The sequence below is a fragment of the Myotis lucifugus genome, unplaced genomic scaffold, assembly GCF_000147115.1.
Source record: "Myotis lucifugus unplaced genomic scaffold, Myoluc2.0 scaffold_160, whole genome shotgun sequence".
Classification (NCBI taxonomy): domain Eukaryota; kingdom Metazoa; phylum Chordata; class Mammalia; order Chiroptera; family Vespertilionidae; genus Myotis; species Myotis lucifugus.
Window position 1 is genome coordinate 497,202 of NW_005871208.1, and position 20,920 is coordinate 518,121.

Sequence of the window (20,920 nt, forward strand, 5' to 3'; positions counted from 1 at the left end):
CTATCCCTGGATCTATTTTTGTTCATCAGTTTATGTTGTTCATTATATTCCATAAATGAGTGAGATCATGTGATATTTATCTTTCTCTGACTGGCTTATTTCACTTAGCATAATGCTCTCCAGGTCCATCCATGCTGTTGCAAATGGTAAGAACTCCTTTTTTACCGCAGCATAGTATTCCATTGTGTAGATGTACCACAGTTTTTTAATCCACTCATCTACTAATGGGCACTTAGGCTGTTTCCAAATCTTAGCTATGGTGAATTGTGCTGCTATGAACATAGGGGTGCATATGTCCTTTCTGATTGGTGTTTCTAGTTTCTAGGGGAGATGGGAACTTTTAGTCTTCTGTCCTTTTTAAAAAAATGTGTACATGTATTGCTTTACATAAAAAACACTATCTAAAATGTCTAGCATTTGACCATTTGCTCTTTCACTCACACAGTGAAATGCTAGGGGTGTGTATTGGCCTGTCTCCTTAGGTCCTCATAGTCCAGTAGGTTCCTGCATCTCTCTTCAGCTTCACAGTCTGCTCTCCCCTTCTCTATTTTATCTTCCATCACACTGAATTACTTGTCAATTCCCTGAAAACAACCCGCAGTTAGATGCTAGGGTGCCTTTGTACATCCTATGCTACTCCTGTTCCTTGTCATTCCTTCCCCCTATATCTGACCAATTAATCTCTCTTCATCTCTACTTATCCTTTTAAATATTATTTACCTTCCAAATGTTAGTTACCTTCCTTTGTGAACATGTCTCAGCTCACTCTTCTCCTTGTCTTTTCCCATCCAAGGGGGTAAAATCTCTTTCTTCTGCTGCTTGTCATACATTAGGCATATTTTTGTTATTGAACTTTGTATTTACCCTGCATCATAATTACCAGTTCACACATACGTCTTTCCTAAAAGTACAGTTTATTCAATTTTGTATCCCTGGATCCTAGCACAATGGTCGGCACAAAATAGATGCTCAAGAACATTTTAATTGAATTGAATTAGTGATGTAAGAAAAGGCATTATGGGTACGATGAGCAATGTGAGCAAAGGCCAAACTCCTGAATTTGTAACATGAACTAGTTTGGCAAGACAGGAAAATTCATACAGAGAAATGTGGTTGAGTGGTTTTGACAAGGCTGATAATGGAGGCTCTTAAAAGCCAGATAGAGCAGACTTGGTAGGTAAATGTTGGTCACTTCCTTCAAGTCTTTTCTCCAATCTTTCGTCTCAGTTGGCTTACCCTGACCACCTCCTTTAAAACCATCACCTCCACATTCACCCTTCTTATCCCAGCATTCTTGATCTCCCTTTCCCCAACCTTTCTCTTTTTTCCATTGCATATCACATTCAATATAATTTACTTTTTTGTTATGTTTTTTATTTATTGTTTGTCTTCCCCTTTGGAATATAAGCTTCCCAGCCAAGGTAGCCTGGTTCACTGGTATTTCCCAAGCACCTACGACATTGCCTGGCACATAGTAGGCACTCAGTGAATCCTAAATTAATGAACTTCAGTATCTTGTTCAGAGCTGGCATAGACAGCTTAGGTATATAGTTCAGATGTCTTGCTTCTGAGACATTTGTTCTGTAAAACTGCTAAAATAGTGCCATCTATTTGTAATATAATCTGGGGCAGAGCTTGGGGGGCGGGGTGGAGATTAGGGAAAGAGAGGTATTGCCTTAAGGTTTCTTGCCTTAGAAACCAAATTGGGAAGTAAAAATTATAAGTACATTTGAATTACTTCTTGCTTTAAAAAATGTTGTTTTGTGTGGTGATTAATTCCAATGCTTTAATAATTTCTCTTTTTCTTTCTCCACAGACCTTTGTAGTATTAAACAGAGGGAAAACTCTCTTCAGATTTAGTGCCACGCCTGCCTTGTATATTTTAAGTCCTTTTAACCTGATAAGAAGAATAGCTATTAAAATTTTGATACATTCATATCCTTTTCTACAAATGTGGAGTGAGGGTAGCAATTGCATGGTCTCTGGTACAAGTTTGTGAATTGTGACAACTGAGTTATATGTTAAGTATTTTATCAATAGTGTCATTGACTGTCCCACCAATCAGAGGTTTAGAAGGGAATTTCTGCCAAATTCTGAACGGTGAGCTTCAGCAAATTCTTTTTTTCTTAGGATGACCCTGGAATGGTGTTGGTATCATTTAGAGCATGGGGTGGGAGATGTCCGGCCCGAGGGCTGTATGAGGCCCTCGAAATCATCTGTCCTGGCCCTGCTGAGGCATTAGGGGTGAGTTAATGAAATGTTTGGCTTAAATATAGCAGGCTAATTTTTAAGCTGATAATTTTGTACAGCCCGTGAATGTGCTATAAATATCCAAATGACCCTTGGCAGAAGAAAGGTTCCCCACCCCTGATTTAGAAGGACAAATTAAATAGTAATCTTTTACTAAAATCTTACTTTTTAAAGTGCTCAGACTTTAGTAATTTCATCCTGAAGCAGATTATTCAGGTTTTTAATGTATTAAAGTCCAATATTAGAATATTTTAAAAGCTACTTACAAATAGTTGAATGAATGCTTTAGAGGTCTGCCTTGACTATTTTTTAGTTTTTGAACAGTGAGCTTAGAAAGTATCTGAAATAGTTTCTCAAGTTAAATGGCCCTGGTACAGAGGTTTAGATTTAGATGCAGGATTGATAGGAATCTTTTCTGGTATTTTTACTCCCCTGAAACAGAAATTGCCAGTTTATTCATGTGGCCTGACTTTTACATCTTATTAATATAGGAGCTCATATGACAAAAAAATGACGTGATGGGTGCAGCAACTTTGTATAGTGACTTGACACGCTCATGGTTGGTATTTAATATGACAGGATTTAGTCCCATGCTGCAAAGCGTATTGTATCCTCCAGTTAGGATGAGGAAACGAGCAGTTGCAACTTGGCAAATTGGTTTGCCAAGCTCTCACCACATTTTATTAACTTGCAAGAATTTAGCAACCTGGTTCTAAAATATACCCAGGAACCTGATTTTCAGTTTAAGATTTGCACCTATGAAATGTCAAATCTTCACCGAGGCACCCTAGTGATAAATGTGCAAACCTTCGTCAGTGTTATGAGGGGGAAGAAAACATGAGAGAGTGTTATTAGGAAATCACTTCCCACTTTCTCTCCCAGCTGTAACGCCGCTGCTTACCTTCTCCCATATAAACCTGCTGTCGTTGCCTGAACAAGAGGCCCTCACAGGCAAGAACACAGGCATATGAGCAACATGTGGTTTATAAGCAACATAGTTCTGAAATCTGAAGGCTTACAAATACATAAACAAATCACAATACTAGTACGTCTTCCCTTTTTATTATCAGGAGATGGGGAGTGTTTTTTCTCTCCTAACCAGAACATGTTATTATTCCCTGGGGGGAAATCCAGTTGTAGTGAAGAAAATCCAGCTATACAAAGTATGTTTTCTTTTTAAAACCTCACTAGTAAAGGGTGTCCCAAAATTCACTCAAGATTTGAATTTAATGGTGCTCGCTATCGCGACATGATAATCCAGTTTTTTGTGCCTAAATTGCAAGATATGGATGTGGACGACATGTGGTTTCAACAAGACGGTGCCACATGCCATACAGCCCGAGAAACAATTCAATTACTGCATGAGTCATTTCCTGGTCGTGTAATTTCCCGTTTTGGTGATCAGAATTGGCCACCCAGATCATCGATGTAACGCCGTTGGACTTTTTTCTTTGAGGTTTTTTGAAGTCTAAGGTTTATGCCAACAAGCCCACGACCACCCACGCCTTGAAGGAGGAAATTGAGCGCTGTATCAAGGAAATTCAAAACAGTCATGGAAAATTTCAACAAAAGAGTGCGTATGTGCCAGCAAAGCTGTGGAGGCCATTTACCCGATATGCTATTCCATACATAACCCTATACTGTATACTTTATGAATCAATAAAAAATTTACAATTTTTAATTATAAACCTGTATTTTCTATCAAAATTACTTCTTGCGTGAATTTTGGGACACCCTTTAGAATGAAGACGGTGAATGCCATTAGCAAGAAAGAGTGAATTAGCAACAAATGAGATGCAGCTTCTGTGCTTGTTAAAGTGACAGTTTGTGTTTGAGTAACTCCTGACCTAAAGCAGTTTGATTTTTCTCAGTAGACAAGAACAGAAAGGGCCGAGAAAGGTTGTGAATGAAACTGAAATGGCAACTAAGTACTTTGCTATCCACAAACATTCCTGAGCACTTCCAGAATGACCAGGTGAATTTGCCCATTGCTTAGTTCTAGACATGTGATGGTGTGGATGCCCTTGAAATCCTTACCCAACATGTCACAACAGGTTTCCCAACTTAGACAAATTCAGCACACACTGGCTATTGCCTTGCCCCCCAAGAGTAGTTCAGCCCTTTGGAGGACTCGGGGGTAAGTGAACCCTTAATTACATGTAGATTTTCAAATAATGAGTTATGCAAGGTAACTAACAATAAATGAGTACTGAGTAATATAGATTAAATTTAATTTATTTTCTCACCTGATGACCTTGAGTCTGGCAGACTGGTAGATTTTTGGTTACTGTGCACAAAGGTATTTAGGGGCTTATCCCATCCTTGAGGTGAAAGTGGTAAGAGAGGAAAATGTTTTATCCCAAAGGAGCGGCATAAGGACGGCCTTTTTGAAAGCGCGTGGACGTTCTGTTGTGTCCATTCATGATTCTCTGGTCAGCTGTTTCACCGTGGGATTCTGTGGTGGCCACAGTTTTCATTATCACCTCACCTTTTCCTCCTCTTCTGTGCTTTGCCTTCTTTCAGGTTACTGGTTTAGGTCTCATGATACCCCATGTGCAACGTGTTTGTTTTCTGAGAAAAAAATAAAGTGGTCAGACTTTGTGTCTTCTCCAGTTTTGCGCATTCTCCCTTGACTCTTCTCTACAGTATTTAGCATGATCATTATGTGCACTATTTTGACCAACTGTGTATTCATGACTTTTAGTAACCCTCCCGACTGGTCGAAGAATGTGGAGTAAGTAGCTCGTTTATTTATTTGACCGCTTGTTTAGTTCATTTTTAGTCACTGAATCTTGCCTTGCCACAGTTTATCCATCAGGGGGAAAAATAGTTAATTGCCTATTTTTTATTTCACAGAGAGGGGTGAGATACATAAATGTAGGATTTAGGAACTATCAGTAGTCAACTCTAAAAAGAGAAAGGCTCTGGAAGTTCCTGCCCTTCACCCCCATCTTTTCCTGTGCTGGCTGGTGCCTTTGACTTGCTGCCACGTCACCATCTCCTACCCTCAGTTCCTGACAATACTACCTTCTTCTCCAATATTACCTTTCCCTTCATTTTGACTTGTTTAAAGTTAAAAATAGCTCTGGGGCTGCCTCCCCTGATTGGAAATGATCACATACAGATGGCAGTGCAGAGGTACATATGTGTGATACCTGTCAAGACCCAGCACAACATTCCAAAGTTCTTGATTTGTGTGTTCCAGTAAGCATCCCTTTCTCTTCCTCGCTTCTATTTTGCTGCATTGGCTATGTCCTTTTTGTTTTGTCTCTGTTGGTTGAAGCCACACCGAGGCAAGTACATTATCTTAAAAGATGCGCGTATCGTTTCTGGCTGTTCAGAAAGGACCTCACGCTGTCCATTTCTTTGACAGGTACACATTCACAGGGATTTATACATTTGAGTCACTAGTTAAAATCATTGCAAGAGGTTTCTGCATAGATGGCTTCACCTTTTTACGGGATCCATGGAACTGGTTAGATTTCAGCGTCATCATGATGGCGTAAGTTCTCCGCTTACTTTTTTGGTGTTCTGGGTGCAATTGTGGGTGGTTGTGCTCCTGGGTGTTTGTATGATAGTGTAAGTGTGCGTTTGTGGGCACAGTTGTATGAGGAATTAATGGACAACTCTGTAAGGCCGTATGGGTTTATGCTTATGACTCTTGCTTGTGAGGGCCTCTGCTCAGGCAGTGACGGCAGGTTTATATGGGAGAAGGTAAGCAGAGGCTTTACAGCTGGGAGAGATAGCAGGAAGTGATTTCCTAATAATGCTCTCTCATATTTTCTTCCCCCTCATAATACTGACCGCGGCTTACACATTTATCACTAGAGTGCCTTGGTGAAGACTTGAAATTTTATAGGTGCAAATCTTCAATTGAAAATCAGTTTCCTGAGTATATTTTATTTCCTATAATTTCATGAGGCAAGCCAGATGTTACAGACTTCAGAGCACATTTTAGAATCAAAACATGAGCCAAGATATATCCAAACTGGTTGATTTCTAAAGAAATACTGACCAGAACTTCAAACTGTTGCTAGAGAACAATGTAGCTCCACATCGGTATGCTAGTGCTCTTCGTAATTTCTGTTGTGACAATGAAAATGTATGCCTGGGAAACTGAGCTGATGATAGAAGAGTTATAGCAGACTTTATTGTTTTTATTTCCAGGTTGAGAAAGCACTTGATGGTTTGGTAGAGGGAATAAGGGTGTTGTCTAGGTTGTATGTGAGTTCTGGTGTGTGCATGCAGATGTGTAAGAGATTGAGTGTATGTATGGGTCTGAGCAGCAGATAGAAAGATGTATTTCCACTGTAAAATGTAAGTGAACGATATGCATCGAATATTTGAAACTGGAACTTTGACTTTCTGTTATATTAAGGCAAATTCTAGCTTTCCAGCATTAAGAAACTGAACACATTTGTGTTCATTTGAAATTTAAGTGTCCTCGCTTGGCACAGGACTGGTGATAAAATGGGCATTTAGTATAATATTTGCTCTGATCTCATGACCTGGATTTTCCTGAGCCCTGCTTTTGTATGTCATAGGCTGAAACTTCATCTTTAGGCATAACTGCAAAGATATGCAAACAACTTTTGGATAAGTCATATATACAGACATCTAGGCATTTTTGCCATTGTCAGCTAAGGAGTTATTTTAATGTATACTTGGTTTTATGGAGCTCCTGCTACAGAAATATATCTCCTTTTCCTAAGAAATTGTGCACAAAACATGCGACATAAGCCTTTGTTACCTCCTGGCCTCAAGTGATTGGCCGAGAGTAACCCTTCTGATTCAGACCCGCATATCACAATACTGATTAAGAGAGTAAAGCTCCAGGAATCTCCTGGCTGTATCAGTTCTTTCAAATATACTTTTAAATTCTCCTTGCTCAATTAAAAAAAATGTTCCTTAAATGTTTATATGTTGAAACTTTTCTTTTTCAAGGAAAAAAAAATGAAATCATAGCTTGTGTGTAAGACCCTTTCTTCCCCCCCATTCTCACACCCTCGCCCAGTGGTACCATTACAAGTTAACTTTGGTTTGATTCTGCAGGTATATAACAGAGTTTGTAAACCTAGGCAATGTTTCAGCTCTACGCACTTTCAGGGTACTGAGGGCTTTGAAAACTATTTCGGTAATCCCAGGTAAGATGGCCCGGGGTTGGTGTTAGGTGTTGGGTTAGGGCCCTGACGTGACGTATTGTACTTTTTGTTTTGTTGTGGTTTTGTTTTCTTCCTTTGGTGTTTGTGTTTGTGTCTGTGTTTGTCATTTGTGTCTGTGTGTGACCTCCCTTACTGCAGATATGTGACAGAGTTTGTGGACCTGGGCAATGTCTCAGCGCTGAGAACATTCAGGGTTCTCCGAGCTTTGAAAACTATCTCTGTAATTCCAGGTGAGAAAATCTAAACACAAGACTGACTTTGCCTCATCTTCTCTTCCCCCGCCATTCATTTTGTCCACTACATTCTCAACCGGTGTCAGCACATTTGATATGGCCTTGCATTCCGCATGTGTTTACCTGGAGACGGTCTCTGGAATGGCCCTTTGGGCACTTTCTCGGACAGCGCTTGCCAGGCATGCAGCCCCATTCCATCCATGCTTCTCAAAAAGCACGTGCTTAAGAATCACTTGGATTTCACAATATTGAGAGAATTGTCACAGAGCTAAGCTATCTCTTTGAATATAAATCATTTGCTTTCTGGCCTCATGGAATTACAGTAATTTTAACATTCACCATCATTCCATCGCTTATGATTTCTATGCTTCCTATCGCATGATTTGCTGATGGGATGTTACTCAAAGAATTGCACTTTTATTGTTACTGTGTTAATGGGATCATTTAATCACATAAGAGACCTACCCAGTTAACTAGTCCAGTATTATAGACAAACTAGAGGCCCTCGACCTGGCCTGTGGGATCGGACCAAAACCGGCTCTCCGACATCCCCTGAGGGGTCCCGGATTGTGAGAGGGCGCAGGCCAGTCCGAGGGACCCCACAGGTGCATGATCAGGGCCGGGGAGGAATGTGGGAGGTTGGCTAGCCGGGGAGGGACTGTGAGAGGGCTCCAGGGCGTGTCCAGCCCATCTCGCTCAGTCCTGATCGGCCGGACCCCAGCAGCAAGCTAACCCCTGGTGGTCAGTGCATGTCATAGCAACTGGTTGACCGGTCGACTGTCAGCCCCCTGTGGTCAGTGCATGTCATAGTGAGTGGTTGAGCAGCCTTAGCATATCATTAGCATATTACGCTTTGATTGGTTGAACGGCCGACTGGTCGACCGGACACTTAGCATATTAGGCTTTTATTATATAGGATTTAAGAACTTGAGTTAGTGAACTGAACCTTAATAATTACTTAATAATCATCTTCTATGTCTGTTTCATTAATAAGAACCAGTAGACATATAGTCAGAGACCATTCTCAAACATAAATCCCAATGAAGCATATGCAGGTGCTGTTAAAAAAAATCAAAGGTAAGATAAAATTCATCTGAAGATATGGGCTAACAAAAAGTACAGAAATTTGAGAAGAAAGAAAAGGAATCAGTGAGTGGTTAAAAGGTTGCTTTACTTTTTGGTCCTGGTTGACCTGACTCAGTAGTCCTTAACCTTGAAGGTTTTGTATCCTTTTGAGAATCGGATCAAAGTTCACAGACACCCCCGCCCCCCGAAACCCTTCTGTGGGCCCCAGGTTAAGATGCCTTAATTTAGTTTAAATCCTTGCTACCTGATAATATTGAACTATCTTTTTAACGAGCAGTCTTGATGTCTAGTAGGAAAGATATTTTCATTAGTCTTGTGAGCCTAGGATACACTGGCAGTAACATGGCAGAAGTCAGGACTATATTGTTGCTGATTGGTTGTATTCAGGCAAGAGACCAGACTTCCCGTTGCACTTTTGTAGAAACAGGGACTTGAAGGCATCCTATTCCTGGCATCACATGGTTCTTCTCCTTGTGGCTGGCTCAGAAACATTTCTCTTTCCCCCTTTTTAACATTATCTAAATATGAGGTACCAGAGGGAAACACAAAGGTTGCATCCTGGAGAGGACAGATGTAGAATGTAGCAGCAAGAACTCCAAGGAAGGCAACCCCCGTTCCTCCATTTATAAATTTGGGCCATGAAGTGGGCCAGTCATTGAGCCCTACTGAAAATGAACTCTTTTGTCTTCAGCTGTGGTAACTTACTCCTTATCAACAGAGTTTGGGTATCAGTTGGAGTATTTCCTTCTTGGCAAAAAACCCTCCCTGACTTACCAAGGTTTAGTTTCTAGCCTTTTAAATCCCTTTGACGGAAAGCCCAGCTCATCCTCCAGGCAGCCTCATTGGCAGTGGCCTGATCCATAGGCAGGCCTTGTCTTATTTGTTTAAAGCATCTGGAGCACCATGTCTTTACTTCTTCTACTTTTCCTTTGGTCTCTTTCCTCCTCTGGCCTCTTTTTAAATATGATCCCATGTTTCTGCTCACTTCCCCCAGCGTATTCCACAAGGCATCTGTCTCTGTATGTTCTTGTGATCTCAGAACTTCTCTTCCAGAATTAAATTGGAAAGCTGTGTTCTGTTCACTAACTAGGGCAGCAGATGCTATCTCTGGTCTAGCTTTTAGCTTCTGTTTCTGTGCTGTATGGTTAATTTCTGACCACAGCATTACTGCAAGATAGCTTTTGACTGATGTCACATTATTCATCCTTAATACTCCAGTACTATATATATAAATAAACACAGTTTCTGGTGCATAGCAGTGCTCCATAAATGATTGTAGTAGTAGCAGTTATTATAAAGAAGAAACCTAAACCCAAAGAAAGGATTTGTATCAAAATTTAGACGTCAGCTTCACAGTTGAAATAGACTTCTGAATTCTTGTTTCTAGAAGCACCCCAAATGAGCTGGCTTTGGGAGGTTAACTGGTATGAAATGTAACTTTTAAAGGAAAATAAAGCCAATAAGAGTCCACTGTCAGTGAATGATATAATTGATGCTTGAATTAAAGTGTGACTTTTAATCCTAAATTCTTTTTTTCACATTCTACATAGAGTTAGTAAGAGAAATCCGGAGTGAAGTGCTTATTTGGTAAGCGATGCCTCCCTCGTGAGGTACTGCTGCCATCCCATGTAACATTCTGCACTCGCCTGCTCTGCTTTCCTTTTCCCATGGAGGCTGTGGTCCTCTTCCCACCTGCCTGTTACCCAGGTCTCCTCCCAGGGTGGGAGCACCAGTGCATGAGTCCGTAGACCTGGGCCACCTCTTGATTGGCAATCTAAGTCATTTTAACTCCACTGTTGTAGAGCTGGGATATAGTTCTCTCTTAGTAAGAACCATTGTTTTTCATACCAAGTTTTGTCATGGAACACTTCAGTGGAATGACTGCTTTCTTTGCCTTTTCCTGTTCCCAGTTCGATTATAGGTTTTTGCCAGAGTTGTCACAAACAAGTGAGATCAACAACAGAACTGACCTGGGGCCTGCTCTCCAAGTCTCAGTTCCCTTCCTGAGAGTTTTCCCTTTCCCAGAGCACTCACCCGGCTCCCGGGGCTGACGCTGTCCTTCCTCTGAGCATCTTTGGTAGTTATTCTGAGTGCGTCAGGGCTGCTAGGACTCCCAGAAGATTGGAGAGTGCAGTGCATTAGTGAGCTCCAGCCTTTTGTATACGAGAAGCTTTGATTTAGCTTAGAAAAGACCGAAGCCTCATCCTGACCCTTTTATATGCTAATTCGAGACTTGGATATGTGTCATTCATGCTTCCTTTTTGCTTCAGAGGACTTGACTTGGAGAACAATGCACACAAACCCTGTGCTAAAACTCACAGAAGGAGACCCTTTTCCTTTGGTCTGGAATTTTCCAGATTCAACTTGATATTTAAGTATTCCGTGTAGAAAGTCATATGTCTGAAAACTTAGTGTTCAGTTTATATTTATCGAGGACCTGCGTACAGAAATTCTTAGTGACTTTGCTAGAAGTTTCGTCTTCTGCATGCTTTGACTCTGTGCGTAGGACTGGCAGGCCCAATGGTAGGGTGGAAATCTCAAAGCAGGTGTCTCGTGTTTTTCTCAGAGAGCATCACTTACTGGCGTGAGTGAAACCAGGCAGGAGGGCCTCCCTCACCACTTCCTTTTCATTCCCATCACTTAAATGGCTCCCCCAAAGCACTTCGACTTCTCTACTTGTCAACATTGGTTTAATATCATTTTGTTCTCTTCAGAGTTGCAATTTCTTGGTTACTTTTCTCTCGGGTTTTTTATTTCTCTGCTGTGATTTTTGTTACTTTCTCTTTTAACTGTGAAGAAGCAGGGAGAAGCAGGGAGAATGATGGGCCTTCTCCTTCTCACCCCAGATTTGCATTTAAGAAAGCATTTTCTTTAAATGTATACATTATGAATATGCCAATTTCTAGTGAAGGGAGATAGAAAGTGTTTTAAGACTATGTTTAGGCTTATTGTGTCCCTTAAAATATTCTTGTTGCTTTTATATTTCTCCTTTATCCACATTGCATTCTCAAAAAAGGTAACTAAAGTTTAACACAGAGGCCCTACAGGTGTGGCTCAGTGGTTGAGTGTCGACCTATGAACCAGGAGATCACAGTTTGATTCCCGGTCAGGGCACATGCCCGGGTTGTGAGTTCGGTCCCCAGTGTGGGGCATGCAGGAGGCAGCCGATTAATGATTCTCTCATCATTGATGTTTCTACCTCTCTCTCCCTCTCATTCCTCTCTGAAATCAATTAAAAAAGAAAAAAGTTTTTTAACACAGTGTCCTAAGTGGAAAAACGTTGAAGACACATGGGAATCCCACTTGGCCTACCTTTGAGAGCTAGTTAGGTTTTGTCAGACTTTGTGATTTGAATCTGGTCTCAAGTAAATAAATCTGTGGCCCCCAAATCTCTCCCAAATTACTCTTGACCTGAAGAACCTTCGAGAACTATCCTTGTGAGGATTTACTCTGCAGCAGGAAAGTTGACCGGCATGATTTACTCCTCGCACTTGTCTGGGCCAAACCAGACCTTGGGGATTGGGGAACTTTTCTTTCCCCTGGGGTGAGCAGCTGCTTGTTGTTGCTATTGAGGCCTGTTCCAATGTAAATTTTGTAGGATAATTAGCTCACGTTACTTCAGACCTGAGCCACAAACTAGGAAATAGAAATGTACTGTATTTGTAATCTGGCATCACCACGGTGGAAGTTTTTGATCCCAGTATGCATGGCTGGTTTCCCTGGACTAAACATCATCAGGCTTGTTCGTTTGTTGGAGGGATTGTAGTGGCTTCACCTACTTCTCAGAATTCATGAAACGTCTGACTTCTTCTCAGGTGCTGACCTTTCTGTACATTGGGTCTAGTTGTCTTTCCGTGATCTATGATAAATGTAGATGCACTAACTGCTCTGCTCAGACATCCCAGTGCTAGTTAATGTTAGCCTTTCCAAGAGTTCTTGCTGTCCAATTTGCCCCCACAGGGCTGCTGTTGCACACTCTGTTGTGTAGGAGTCATTGGAAGGAGCATTCTGCTCTGTTTTGGATAATCATTTTCAGTCAGTATCTTGCTTGTTCTGGTGTGTGAGCCAATGGAAGAAGCAAGACAGCTTGTCTTCACAGACAGAACAGTGCCAGCCTCCATTCTCGTACGTATCAGGTCAGGGATTCACCAGCAGCTTCTTGCCTTTAGGGGCCTGTGTTGGTGGTTTCAGGGAGCACTTTTGCTTGGCTGCACTTACTAGTACATGGCAGCCACTACTGTCAAGACTTGAGTTTAAGAAATGCATTGATGGCGTCATTTCCATAAATTGGCATTGATATCTACAAACATGGTTGTTTGCAATTATCAACCCTAATGGAAGGAAAAAGTCTTGGCTGAGAGCAGTGTATACTATAGTGACCGTTTATATTTAATATTGCTATGCAATCCAGTGCCAACCTTGACCTGCAAGCATTAAGCTACACCACCTTTCTTCTTCCTGTACCTTCCTCTAATTTTCTCCTAGCAAACTGGGTGAGAATCTTGGATAATAAACTTTTTAGATGGCCTTAGTTAATGTTATTTAGTTAAGATTATTCTTGCTTAATTAAGATTTGTTTCTCTGAACCCCTCTGAAGTATAAATAGTTGAATACAATTTCCAATCTAAGCTTCTACTTCAGACTTCTTGAACTCCCACCAAGAAGTTGATCTATGCCTTAAATTTTCAAGTAAAACACTTGAAGAATTTTTAAAAATACATTTTTATTGATTTCAGAGAGGAAGGGAGAGAGAGATAGAATTATCCATGATGAGAGCGAATCGGCTGCCTGCACGCCCCCCCTGGAGATCGAGCCCGCAACATGGGCATGTGCCCTGACTAGGAATGGAACCGTGACCTCCTGGTTCATAGGTCAATGCTCAATCACTGAGCAACACTGGCCGAGCTGAAGAAATTTTTTCACACTTTTCTGGACTCAGGTTTACATATTTCTTCAGCAGTGACATCTGGTTCATGGAGAAGAGCTGTGTTAAACCAGCTGTGTGTGCGTGTGCAAGTCCATCCCCAGGAGAGTGAAAAGTTCCGTGTATGGTTGGTGTATTAGTGAGCATCTCTGGGTGCAGGATACAGCAGTACTTCAGGAATCTAAGGGCTGGAATGTTCTGGGATTTTGGAAGCCAGTGAAACAGAATGTAGAGCCAGAAAGCCCCAGATACCAGAAGTACTTTGTCTTCCTGCCTCTTGCCTCTCTCATGTTTCTATTTCCCTTTTCTATCTCTTAGCATACTAAATGCCTTTACTTCTCAGATGTATTCTGATTTAATGACAGAATGTGGCTACCACTTAGCTCCCAAGTTTATATGAAAAGACTACTGGACTGTCTCTTGTCCTGTTTCAAATTTCTGGGGGAAATGATCTGGATTTAAACCGGATGTCTCTCCTGTCATCTGTAACCTACTAACAGAAGGTCACTTCCTACAAACAAGGTTGCTGGGAGCCCACCATTATGAAACGGGGTAGTCTGAGCTCCTGGCCAGGAATGTCCTATTACATGGGCTTGGATGGAACCATCCAAGGAGCTCCTACCCTAGGAAAACCAGATTAGACTCATGCTAAAATTGTATGGTTATTTTTTCAAATTTATTTATTTATATCACAAATGCATTGGTTTGATTTTTGTATTATTATACACTTGTTACCTATACAAATGGCAGCTTACAGCTCATGTCTCAATTTATATTTTTTAAAACATTTCTTAATTGATTTCAGAGAGAGGAAGGGAGACGGGGAGAGAGATAGAAACATCAATGATGAGACTCATCCGTCGGCTGCCTCCTGTATGCCCCCTACTGGGGATCAAGCCTGCAGCTGGGGATCTAGACTTTAATCCCGCATGTGCGACCAGGAATCCAACCAGGGACCTCAACCACTGAGCCACACCAGCCGGGCTCTCAAGTTATTTAAAGTAGAAATAGAAAAGGCCTTGAACAGTCATCTGGTGTTCAGATAGGTGATTGTCGGAACCATTCAGGAGAAATGGCTGTATAGATGCTCTATAAAGAAGCCCAAGAAAAGAAACTCTACAAACATTCTTCAGTGACCTGTTTAATATATATTTTTTAATAATCAGTCTTTGACTCTGCAAACAGAACTGTATAATGTTAGGGGCCTAGAATTGAATTATTGACCCAGTATAGACCTGCCCCAATCCAGCCAAATAAAATGAAAGACTTCTCTATTCCTCAGAAACTTAAGGAAATAAGTTCCATAACACTGGAACAATTTTTACTTCTTTATGGCTGCCTTCTATTTTATACCACCAATACCATCTTACTTAGCTCTGTGATTATGATACAGTTTCCCAGGGCCTTAGGAATAGAAGATTGAAATTTCAACTACTTACTGGTAATCTCAAACAAGTATCTCTGACTTGTTTTAAAAGACCTTGAGAGCAGATTCCTCAGCTTCTCTTCCACTGCCCAGGTATTCCCATGTTTGTCCACATTCTGTGTATGAGAAAATGAGACTGAAAAGTGACTTAAACTTGTTCTGAAACACAGTGGGCCATAAGCAGTAGCTGAGCCAGGACCAGAATTCCTGCTTTCTGATTCCCTGTCTGCTGTTCTTTCTGTGCAGCCCTGTGAAAAGGAATCAGGTTAGAGAGGCCTTGTGTCCTGGAACCCAGGCAATTTCTTTCTCATCTCTTTGGTGGCAACATGGAAGGCCCACTCTACACACTTTACATCTCTACGGTCTAACTCTTGCCCCCTCCCCACTCCTTTAATTTCTCTTAGATCTCTTTCAGGATATCAGTGTGAGAAAAAAAGGTCTCATTAATTTAATCTTTCAATAAAAATATACTAAGTGCCTGTGTGTGCCAGGCCCATTACTACTATTGGACGCACATAGAAAATTCCATTTGACTGAACTTTGAAAATTCAAGGTAGTTGCTTGAAAAAGAAGAGTCATGTTCATATCACCCATTAATTAGATCATTATCATATGAGGTTAGCTATGCAGTGTCATTATCACAGTCATATCTCTTTGAGGAGGGCAGCATATGTACAAAAGTGATAGCTAATGAGTGTTAACTGCCAGGTACTATAATTAATATTTTGAATTCATTATCTTAATTTAAACCTCACAACAACCCAATGAGGTTGGTATTATAAATGCATTTTTATAGATGAGTAAACTGAGGTTCAGACAAAAATGGTTAACATTTGAGTCATTTCCTGTGCACCAGGTGGTGTGTTAAGTGTTTATATGAATCATGCATAATCTTCACAAGAGCCCTATGATATTCGACCAAAATTATTCCCATTTTAATGATGAAAAGTATGACATTCCAAGAGGTTAGGTATTTTGCTCAGGTCATATAAGTAGATGGTGTAACTTGGTTAAGATTAGGAATGATCCACCCAGCCTCCGACTTCAGAGCCAGGATAGGGATTTCCCGTGTATTTCCATCCAATATTCTTGCCTTCAGAAGTAGATCAGAGACGAGATTCCTCCTGAGGCCCATGTCAAGGCTCTGTGTCTGCCTCCTGCCCGTCTGGTGCATGGCACCCCAGAGTGCTCAGTGCTTGGTTGGCCGTGTCCTATGGATAGTCAGATGTCTGGCAATGCCCAGGAGAGCCACGTAGACCCAGTTTTGAACCAAACCTCATGAACCCACAACCATATTTTTCTGTCTCCAATCACTGATCTCTTCCTGTGCAATTAAGAAATCTACCTGCAGGTTCAAATTTAAACCATTAGCTTGCGTTTAAACTCAGATTCAAGTAGATTATATATTTTTTCTTTTGTCTTAAATGTAGGACAGTAAAAGGTCAGTTGTAGAAAACAGGGCATATATGTGTTATAGAAAAGGTGTGTTTTTAAATGGAAAGACAAACCATAAATACTCAATTGATAATAATGAATCCTGTCAACATACCGGCATTTCCAGAGGTCTTGGGAAAATATTATTGCACCTTCTCACTTATTGGCCTTCAAGCTTCCAGTAGTTCTCTTTCCAACCTGCAAGCCTCCTCAATTCCTGGCTTTTCCATTTGTTTATTCAGCTAATATTTACCGAGTACCTGCTGTGTTCTAGGAAGTATAGATATAGCTGTGAAAAAGACTGACATACTTAACCACGATAAACGCTACAGAGGAAAGTATAAAGTGCTGTTAAAATACTAACAATAATGGGGAGGGAGAAGAGCTGTGAAGTCAGGGAAGGTTTTCTGGGGAATTGATATTTAAGTTGAGACCAGAAGGATGAGCAGGAGTTAGGCAGGTAGGACAGGGGAACAGAAGGAAGCGTTCCAGGCAAAGGGACTAGCACATAGGAAGGCCCCAACGCAAGTAAAACTTGACTCATTTAGTTGCTGAGAAGCAGTCAATGACAAGGAAAGTGCTTCCAGGCAGAAAAAAAGCCACAGGTTGGAGAAGGACCTTTTTTGTTCTTTTTAAAAGTTAGTGGCTTGAAAATGGATACTTCTGGAAAAAGTGATGATATTGCTGACCCATTGTTATTCTCATGATATGAAAGATGAAGTGGCCTGGTTTCAAGGGTGGTGCTGTGGGGAGGAGTGGGAGCCAGTAGCTCAGAAGGGGGCTGGGGGAGGTGGGGAGGGCTGTGGGGTGACTCTGATTCTGGGGGTTCTGTCTCCTCAGGCCTGAAGACCATTGTGGGCGCCCTGATTCAGTCCGTGAAGAAGCTGTCAGATGTGATGATTCTGACAGTGTTCTGCCTGAGTGTTTTCGCCTTGATCGGCCTGCAGCTGTTCATGGGCAACCTGCGGAACAAGTGTGTGGTGTGGCCCATAAACTTCAATGACAGCTACCTCGAGAACGGCACCCGAGGCTTCGACTGGGACGAGTATATCAACAATAAAAGTAGGTGGCCCCTTCCTGCAAGAGGAGAAAGGAAAATGTATCTCTAGGTTACACGGCCAGAAGCCACCACTGGCTTTAACAAAGGTAGTTGGGGCCAGAAAGGAATGCCGGTGCTGCCGGAGGTAGCTTTGTGGAGCATGTCCTTTCCTGGAGGTGGGGTTGTGTTCAGAAGCTCTCCCACCCCACTTCTCTCCCTTTAAAACCAAAAGTGAGACTTTGTAGTTTTGTCACATATACTCCTAAACTTTGGCTTTGAAAATCAGGCTCAGTAGCTTGATAGAAATTCTTTTTTCCCTAATTGGGTTGCCTGAGATATTTAAACATTTGGTCTAGAACAGTGATGGCGAACCTTGTGAGCTCGGCGTGTCAGCATTTTGAAAAACCCTAACTTAACTCTGGTGCCGTGTCACATATAGAAATTTTTTGATATTTGCAACCATAGTAAAACAAAGACTTATATTTTTGATATTTATTTTATATATTTAAATGCCATTTAACAAAGAAAAATCAACCAAAAAAATGAGTTCGCGTGTCACCTCTGACATGCGTGTCATAGGTTTCGCCATCACTGGTCTAGAATATACCTCTTAAGCATTCTTAATCCTGCAAGACCTCAGTAATTGATCTAGTCTAGGGACTCAGGTAATTTCTAAGGCATCATTTGATCCTATTACAGTTAAGGAATTTTAATAATTTCATTTCAGGAATCAAAGCACTTTAAGGAACATTTGGTGTAATAGTACTTCCATGAAATGATGGGGAAAAGTTAGCAATATCACTATTAGTCACTCTTGAGGAAATAAAGGCAGTTAAGTAGCCAAAAGAAATGTTGCAAAGGGGATTTTAGGGACATATAAAATTAAAGGTGTCATGCCTTCCATTTAATATAGGACATGTTAACTGGTGATCCGTGAGGATTTCTAGTTTACCTGTGGTTAAGAAAAGATATAAGGATAGAGGATAAAGTTATATAAACGTATTCCAGCTTAGAAAACCCTCTTAAACCCCTTTGAGTTAACTACTGGACCTGGCATGTAGATTTGAAGTACGAGTGGAAGTCAGATGTCTGGGAAAAGAACATTGCATTAAGGGCTTTATGGTAGCACTTTTAATTTTTAAATACATATAGGAAAATTATGGGAAAGAATTCTTATCAGGTTTCATGCCTGTCAGAAAATATTTATATGAGCTAAAAATCAATAACTCTTTTTCCTGGGACTAATTAGGGACAGTGTAACCTTATTCTCTCATTCCCTTAAATCTGCCTTATTCATTTCCTGCCTCTTCAAACTCTTCTAGCAAATTTTTACACAGTTCCTGGAATGCTAGAACCTCTACTCTGTGGGAACAGTTCTGATGCTGGGTAAGTAGCTCACCTAGTTTTACTCTCATCCCTTAAAATAATGTTTCAGATAAAACAGGCAGTGTTTTCACTTTTCTTGGTGCTCGTGTAGTAGGCCCTAATTGGATCTAACATTTTGGGGCTAACGTATTTTCTTTAAAAATTGACCTGGCTACTTTGTTTCTTCCCTCTTTTTCTTTTCTTCTTCTTCTTCTTTTTTTAAATTCCCATTTGTTGGCCTGGTTCTATAGATGGTTATTTATTATCTCCAAGGTCATAAAGATGACTTACAGGACTGTTGAAAGCCCTGAACTTCCCTTTCTTTCCTCAGGCAATGCCCAGAGGGATACCAATGTATGAAAGCAGGAAGGAATCCCAACTATGGTTACACAAGCTTTGACACTTTCAGCTGGGCCTTCTTGGCATTATTTCGTCTTATGACCCAGGACTATTGGGAAAACTTATATCAATTGGTAAGTAATACCTCTTTCTCAAGTGCTACCTCTTTTTTTTTTTGTGATAATGTTTGCATGAGGCTATCTGGGGTTGGGCACATTCTATGAAAGAGACCTTTAGTGAAGACATTATACAGTCACCTTAGGATGTTATTTCTCTGTTCTATAAAATTAAGTGAATTCTTTCGGCTCCTGTCCTGTTTCTTTAATGCTCAGTCATGTATAGCTGTGGAGGCTCACATCCTCTTGCTTGGCCTGAGAATCTGCTGTCTCTTCCTACTTCTTATTGTTTCACCAAACCATCTGCAGTATTGCTGCTTTTGGATTTTTGGGTTTATGGCATCCTTTTAAGAAATATTAATTAAACACATTGTGCAAGGCACTGTGCTAGACATTGTAAAGATAAGATTTCTATCCACAAGGACCTTGGAGTCTAAATAGATCAATGTTTTGGGGATTTGTAACATATTCGGACTTGTTCAAGCAGGTCGTGACAGTTTTTTAAAAAAAAAGGTCAGTACCATTCTATTGGGCTGCGTTGGTGACTGGGCAAGTCATTTAACTTTGCTGGTTCTGATGGAGAAGTTAGTCTAGGTCATCGGTTCTCAACCTGTGGGTCTCGACCCCTTTGGCGGTCAAACGACCCTTTCACAGGGGTCGCCTAAGACCATCCTGCATATCAGATATTTACATTACGATTCATAACAGTAGCAACATTACAGTTATGAAGTAGCAACGAAAATAGTTTTATGGTTGGGTCACAACATGAGGAACTGTATTTAAAGGGCCAGAAGGTTGAGAACCACTGCTTTATGTCATATCCTCTTTAAAAACCCGTCCTATTACAAGAGGATAAGGAAGAATGTCACTCAAGATGGGAACTTCCTGTGACTTGGACCTGATCCCAGAGATGGGATTTGTCTGTTAATACTCTTCGAGGGCCAGTAGGTAAATGAGCTAAAGCTTGTATTGTTTTCTTATATTTGTTTTAGAACCAACTGACAAAGTCAAATATAATTCTTAGCCCAGGGCATTTTTTTCTATTAAAAAAAATGCTATGAAAGGACTATATTAGGAGGTTTGGAAATGGAAGAGGGCTTCTTTTGCCACAGTGCTTTGCAATATGAAGGAGTACCACTCAATGAAGGACCGTCCTGTTCAAAATGCAGTAGTGCCCTACAGAGGAGCATTAGCCCCCGGCTGTTTTCAGCCTGGTTCAGTCGATTCAAGTGACTCTGAAAATGGTCTTTATCTTTGCAGACTTTACGAGCAGCTGGAAAAACGTACATGATCTTCTTCGTCTTGGTCATCTTTGTGGGTTCTTTCTATTTGGTGAACTTGATCTTGGCTGTGGTAGCCATGGCTTATGAAGAGCAGAATCAGGCAACACTGGAGGAGGCAGAGCAGAAAGAGGCTGAATTCAAAGCAATGTTGGAGCAGCTTAAGAAGCAACAGGAAGAGGCACAGGTTAGTGATCAATGCTTTGCCACAGTCCTGCCTGCCAGATCGCCGTGACTAAGGCCCCATCTGATTGCCACTCCGATTG

The 20,920-nt window shown here is 41.0% G+C and overlaps 1 protein-coding gene across 1 annotated transcript in view; it reads left to right on the forward strand.

Moving 5' to 3' along the window:
- The window catches only part of SCN8A (sodium voltage-gated channel alpha subunit 8), a 121,298-nt gene that overhangs the window by 26,351 nt on the left and 74,027 nt on the right, over positions 1 to 20,920 (forward strand). The window contains 8 exon segments of the mRNA XM_023759654.1: positions 1,817 to 1,935; positions 4,895 to 4,984; positions 5,624 to 5,752; positions 7,551 to 7,642; positions 17,356 to 17,577; positions 18,877 to 18,940; positions 19,251 to 19,392; positions 20,635 to 20,841. Coding sequence (XP_023615422.1) covers positions 1,817 to 1,935; positions 4,895 to 4,984; positions 5,624 to 5,752; positions 7,551 to 7,642; positions 17,356 to 17,577; positions 18,877 to 18,940; positions 19,251 to 19,392; positions 20,635 to 20,841 — 1,065 coding nt within the window.